This window comes from Oratosquilla oratoria, chromosome 19 (genome assembly GCF_046742065.1).
Source record: "Oratosquilla oratoria isolate Oo_2021 chromosome 19, ASM4674206v1, whole genome shotgun sequence".
NCBI classification, from domain to species: Eukaryota; Metazoa; Arthropoda; class Malacostraca; order Stomatopoda; family Squillidae; genus Oratosquilla; species Oratosquilla oratoria.
This window is the reverse complement of record NC_134795.1, coordinates 28,731,709-28,738,194: the sequence shown is the minus strand read 5'-3', so window position 1 is coordinate 28,738,194 and position 6,486 is coordinate 28,731,709. Positions and strand designations below refer to the sequence as shown.

Sequence of the window (6,486 nt, the reverse complement as noted above, 5' to 3'; positions counted from 1 at the left end):
CTCAACACGCTCAATGTGCTGCTTCATGACAGGATCAAATTTAGCAAGCAGCTCCACCTCTTCTAGAAAATTCCCATTATTCTGCTGGTGTAACGTGTTTGATGAACCTCTAAATGCAAGATTTCTCTCGGCTAAGGATTGGATAATGGCGATTAAGCGAGTCAGGACATCTCTCCAGCGCCTCTTTTCAGCCTCCAATAGTGTTCTTTCAGCTTGGTCTATTGTCTTTCCAGTTTGCAAACGGAGTTGTAAATCTTTCCAGGTTGCCATGTGCGCTATGTGTGCTGGACTGCTTTCATGACTTTTCAAAAGTGTGCCTATGTTTTTCCAGTCTGTCAGTCCTTCTGTCACTAACTTTTGTTCTTTGGTTGAAAATAATTTACAACAAAAGCAATAGAGAGCATTTTTTGCTTTTGAGTAGATAAGCCAAGTCCGCTTCATCTTTTCTCCATTAACCAATGTTCTACAAAAATAATGATAATGAAAACTTCTTCCGTCTTCTTTTTTTGGGAAATGTGAAATCAGAACTAATCTGAAATGGCCCTCTACCTACTGCATCCGTTCTAAATGCATCAGACAGAATGGTTGGCCAGTTAGCAGGATCTAGTGGTTTAGAATAAATGGGAGGCTGCTCAGAAGTAGATGATGCCTTCTGTGGTTCTGGGGAATGTGGTGGTCTTGGTGGCAGTACAGCTTCCTGGACAGATCCTGATGAATGTGATGGCACTGGAGCATCCTGTTCAGGAAGTTCAGAATATTCCTCTGGCTTGCTGTCTGGAGCTCCAATATATTTTAGAATTGATCCTGCAAAATTACAAATTTCCTTAGATGATTAGGCGTTAGTCTAAAATTAATACTCACCATTCAGAAAACATAATAAAACCAAACTTTAATATGTTTCTTTAAATTATTAAATAAACGATAATGAATTACCTTTTTCTTTTGACCATTTTTCTTCGTCAAATTTCTTTTTCTTTCGTTTCTCTGCTCCGCTGAGATAAATTCGTTTTGATGCCATTACGGGAATGATGATTGGCGAGTCTTAGAGTCTAATGTAGGCCTAGCACAGAAATCTGTTAAGTGAAAACCTATACATGGAATCAATTTTACATACACGATATTCGAGTAGAATAAATATGATTATTTTTATCAGTGTAGGCCTAACACAGATATCTGTAAAGTGTAAACCTTTTAAATACCCCTTAATAAAAATAATTCTACATACACGAAATTCGGGTAGACCTGAAAGGTGAACAGATGGGTGATTGTTGAGCCTGTGGTTATCTTAATATTATATACGAACTAGAGAAACGGACCACACGACAAACGGAATAGAATTCATGTATTTCTGTCACTTCCTTTTGAGCTACCCTCGGTCCTACCATCTAGTGTTTTTTTCATTAGGTAGGTGAAGTGAGAAAATAAATAATCATAATTTTGATAATAAAGAAATAAGCGAATAAATGAATAAGGGATTGGATAAAATATCGATACAAAATAAACAAAATTGAACATATGAACATATATGAACATTGAATATTGAAAAAGGTGGAAAAGGTAAACATTCCATAGAATACAAACATTTCCTATTGTGCATACAAATATAATAAAAGGAATTCCAACTTACAGTCACAGAACACACAAAATTGCAAATTTACACTATTAGAAGCTAAGCATGAAGCGACCAAAGAGTAAACAAGAACGCTGGTGATGCCAATTCCAGTGACAAATAAAGCCAAACAATTGGACAAAGAATAGTAAGCTAATGGCCAAAAAGAGTTTGTAATCAACAATTAATAACATCTGTAGCCATAAGCCCTAGCTTAGTGAACACATAAATGAATGAATAAAGCCAATTAATGCTTACCATATTATATCTTTAGATTAAATAAGATGTAGGTGATTTTTAACAAGATAGTATTTTTAGCAGACGATCAAAACATTTCAAACAATAACAAACACTGCAAGAGGCGTGTTGTTTATTTGCGTCGGCGGGCGGGAGAGGCACAGGCTCATATTTGACCTTCGGTAGCGTTACCTAGCCATTGGGCCGGCCGGGGGCCCCCTGGTAGGTTGGGGGCCCTAGGCAATCGCCTATACCGCCTATAGCTAGAAACGGCCCTGATATATATATATATATATATATATATATATATATATATATATATATATATATATATATATATATATATACGTCTATGGACACCTGTAACCTGTAGCTTATATAAGAGTATTCTAAATATATCTTTGAGTATATTATCTCTATTTGTAGGGCAGCTAGATAAATATCTGAAGTGTTTCTAACAGTGTGTTATAAATATATCCTTTCAAACCCAGGAGAGGAGGCATAACTTATGGCGTCGACTTTATTTTAAATCTTGTGTCATAAACGCCTCATGCCTATGAAATCTTCCATTGATAAACAGAACAACCAGGATAAGAACGCTACTGAGAGGATTGTTCTTGTTGTTGTTATGGGCCATATTTTAGCAGAGCTTCTATCCTTGTGGACAATCTCCACGTCGACTGAAGTGGTTGAGTAGAGCTCGTGTTGATGGACGCTCAACTTCAAGATACCTTCTTTTAAGAGTCCACTGAATCTTGGTCCCGAGGTCTCGGGGTCCTGAAGAGTCTGTAAAAGCTTCCGAGACGGTCCAGAGACCGAAGCTAGTACTGTAGTAGGAAGCGGATAACGAACGATTTTATTCAGTGTTGGAATGACCTACATGAAGCTGAGAAGCAGTGTAACGATAGTGCAGGAACTATGAAATATTTATATATTTATTAATTTTTTTCAGTATTGCATAAGTGTAGGATTTATGAATAAATAGGTCGAGAAACGCTGACTTCGCTCCGGTGACGGTACTTTAGAATTGTGTGTTATTGACCAGAATGAAATATATCACGGTAGGAGGAAGGACAGACAATGGAATAGGAGGTTAAACTTTCTCACAGGGAATGAAATCACCTGGTGGCCGCCAGAACCACGCTTGCAAATCGTTTCTGGTAATGAAAGGGTCATGGCAGATATTTTTGGACCCTGAAGTTGCGTCCCCACTTGGCAATGTGTAGGTATTTGTGTTTTTGTTGTGCCCTCAACAAGGAAGGTGGTAGCACCTTCATTCTACTTAGGGTGTTCCTTAGAAGGGGTTCGGCCTCCTAAGTCTCCAACATAATAACCTGGATTAAACGCCAGGGACCTTGGGGTCATGCCGCAGGCCGCGCACTTCCCAACATTTCCTGTATATGCATAGAACCGGGATGCGTCACCCTCCTTTCGTCCAGTTTATTACATGTTATCTGTTTGTGTGGACGAGCCATAGGATGGTATGTGGCTTTCCCCAGGCGAATTTGATCACCTGGCGGTAGGCTGAGGAATGGCACCTGAGGATGAAAATGTTACGGTTTCCGAAACGTACGAGAGCTAATGACAGACCAGTCACGTAACGCTGTATCGATGTGTGGATATGGCGGTCGAGAAGTAAACTAAGAACATAAGAATAGAGGAGACTGCAAGAGACTGTAAGGCCTACACCAGACAGTTCTATGTCCCTTACCACCTTTCATCCCCATCAATTAAGTTATATAATCTTCTCTCAAAACAACCAATTGTTTCAGCGCTCACTACATGATTACTAATTGTATTCAATTTGTTAACCACTCTCTTGATATGTCTTTGGTAGGAAAGAGTACTTCTGCCCTTTGGGTATCATCACCCAGGACGTTGGGTCATAGTGGTGACCAGGGAGGGCTTTGAGGCGAGTAGCATGACGGAGGGATAATAAGAGTTAAAGTTATATTTATTTCTTAACCTTCAGTCGAATGAAATCAGATGACTACAGCCAGAATGAAACTTACAAGTAGACTTTGGTAGTTTGGGATGCAGAAGGATTAAAAAAGAATTGTCACTCGGTAGTGAAGGATAACTAAATAAGGGCTTGAGTTCTTCCTGGCAGATGAATGAAACAGAGAGAGAGAGAGAGAGAATGAGAGAGGGAGAGAGAGGGAGGTTATAGAAATAAAAGTCAATACGAAAAAAAAGTCCTTCCCCGTACCCTCTCCCCCCACTATTCTCTGCTGTGGCATTTGAACGTGTATTCTGGATGTCACCAAGTGCTAGAGTGCTTGGCGCCCCTTTTGTTGGGAAGGGATTGAAACTTTTTTTTTGTATATTCCCACAGTCTTTTTCCATGTTCACTTTCCAGGCAACATGTTGCATTCAGTTATTGCAGAATCTTTCCGTGTTCATTCTCCCCCACCCACTTTCATGTTGTGTCCCTCCACTTCCTGTGGTGGTTCGGAAGCAATTGTCCACTTTTACCTGCGGAGTTCTTGAAGGTCCTCCATCTCTGTAGGAACTGTTTTCAGGAAAAAAATACATGTATAAAAAATAAATAAATAATAAATGGTAATAATAAGGATACATACATATACCAAAGGATTTCCCCCTACAAGGGAGGTAGCCAAAAAGAAAAAAACATTCCCACCCACTCCATCCCTAATACACTCCACTCCCCTCCACCCTCCCTCTTATCTTGGCACCTCCTGGATGACGGATCATCTCTGCATCTCGTCCACTGACCTAGGTGTCGTAAGACACAGCACATCCACAGCAAGGCCGTTTCATTAAATCGGCGACCCCCCTTTCCGTCCCCTCGTGTAGGAAAGAAGACGGGGAGAAATCCCTTCGGGCTGCGTCAAATTTTTCTCACACATACTACAACCCCCCCAGCCCCCCACCCATTCCACCTCATGCATCACAAATATCATCCATATACAACCATTCTCCATTCACCCCTGTCTTCTGTCCTCTCCCGTCCTTCCTCAACAGACATTCCCCTCTTCCCCAAAGCTCCTTTCACCCCATACATCCATCTCATTCTAGGTCGCCCCCTCATGTTCACTTCCTCCACATCTGCCTTCCATACCTCTTTTACTAGTCTTTCTTCACTCGTTCTTTCCATTTGTCCAAACCATCCCAATACTCTTTCATCCACCCTATCTCCCAACTCCCTTACCACCCCTGTTCTCCTCCTCACCTCCTCATTCCTCCCTCTATCCAGCCTAGTAACCCCTATCATACTTCTCAAACACCTCATCTCAAACACATTCAAACTCCTTCTCTCTTCCTCTCTTATGTTCCATGTTTCTGCCCCATACAGTGCTGTTGACACAATCACTCCTTCATACAAACTCCTCTTAGCATTCATTCCCAAATGTCTATTCCTCATTACACTTTTTAATCCACCAAGGAATTTACTCTTCTGTCAATCTACATTCTACGTCCACCTCCACTCCACCCTTTCCTGCCACATTCGCACCCAAGTATCGAAAACTATCCACTTCCTCCAGTCGCTCTCCCTTAATGCTCACTTCCAGTCTGCTGCCACTTTCACCCCTTGTACATCTCATCACCTTTTACCCACATTTATCTTCAACTTTCCTCTTTCACACACTCTCCCAAACTCTGTCACCTAATAATAATAATAATAATGATAATGATAATGATGATGATGGTGATCATGATGATGATGATGATGATAATGATAATGATGATGATGGTGATCATGATGATGATGATGATGATAATGATGATGATGATGATGATGATAATAATGATAATTTTAGTAATAATAGTAACAACAACAATAACAACAACAACAACAATAATGGTAATGATAATAATAATAATAATAATAATAATAATAATATTAATAATAATAATAAAAAGAGGGAATCAGTCAAGAAATCGTTTCTAACACAGATCGACAAAAAAGAAACAAAAGGGAGAGAGAAAGGGAGAGAGGGACGGAGAAAAAAAGGAAGAAGATAAGCAACCTTTTGGATCATGGAACGATCAGATAAAGGAAACTAAGGCCTTGTCTGAGAGACTGACTCCCTGGAGCAACACAACCAAATAAGGGGAAGAAAGATTTTCTTCAGGAAATTAGGCTGATGCCAAAATGGAATTGTGCTCTCAGAACCTTGGCGAGGAAATTAATCCGCATTGCTATAGAAGTCCTCCTCCTTCTCCTCCTCCTCCACCGCTTCTTCCTCCTCGTCCTTCTCCTCCTCCTTCACCTCTTCTTCCTCCTCCTACTCCTCCTTTTCTTTTTCCTTTTCCTTTTCCTCCTCCTCCTCCTCCTCCACCTCCACCCCTTCTTCCTCCTCCTCTTCTCCCTCCTCCTTTTCCTCCTCTTTCTCCTCCTTCTTCTTCTTTTCCTACCCCTCCTCGTCCTCCTCCTTCATCTCTTCTTCTTCCTCCTCCTCTTCTTCCTCTCCCTCCTCCTTCTCGTCCTCCTCTTCCGTCTCTTCCTCCTCCACTTGCTCTTCATCTTCCTCATCCTCTTCTTCCTCCTCTTTGTCCTCTTCCACCTCTTCCAGTTCCTCCTCCTACTCTTTTTACTTTTCCTTCTCCTCCTCCTCCACCACCTCTTCCTCCTCCTCTCCATCCTCCTCGTTTTCCTCTCCATCCTTCTACTCCTT

The 6,486-nt window shown here is 40.9% G+C and overlaps 2 protein-coding genes across 4 annotated transcripts in view; both read right to left on the bottom strand.

The window, feature by feature from the left end:
• Positions 1-270, bottom strand: part of LOC143035579 (uncharacterized) — a 321-nt gene extending 51 nt beyond the window's left edge. Inside the window, exon 1 of the mRNA XM_076202447.1 lies at positions 1-270. This exon is cut by the window's left edge and continues 51 nt beyond it. Coding sequence (XP_076058562.1) covers positions 1-270 — 270 coding nt within the window.
• LOC143035821 (zinc finger MYM-type protein 1-like) overlaps positions 1-2,121 on the bottom strand; it is a 3,097-nt gene extending 976 nt beyond the window's left edge. The window contains exons 1-3 of one of the 3 annotated variants that reach the window (XM_076202834.1): positions 1,868-2,121; positions 934-1,073; positions 1-804 (exon numbers count right to left, since the gene is read on the bottom strand). The exon at positions 1-804 is cut by the window's left edge and continues 976 nt beyond it. The gene's annotated coding sequence lies outside the window, so the exon portion shown is untranslated. The other 2 variants (XM_076202835.1, XM_076202833.1) reach the window with 2 other exon arrangements.
• Between the last annotated feature and the right edge of the window lie 4,365 nt (positions 2,122-6,486).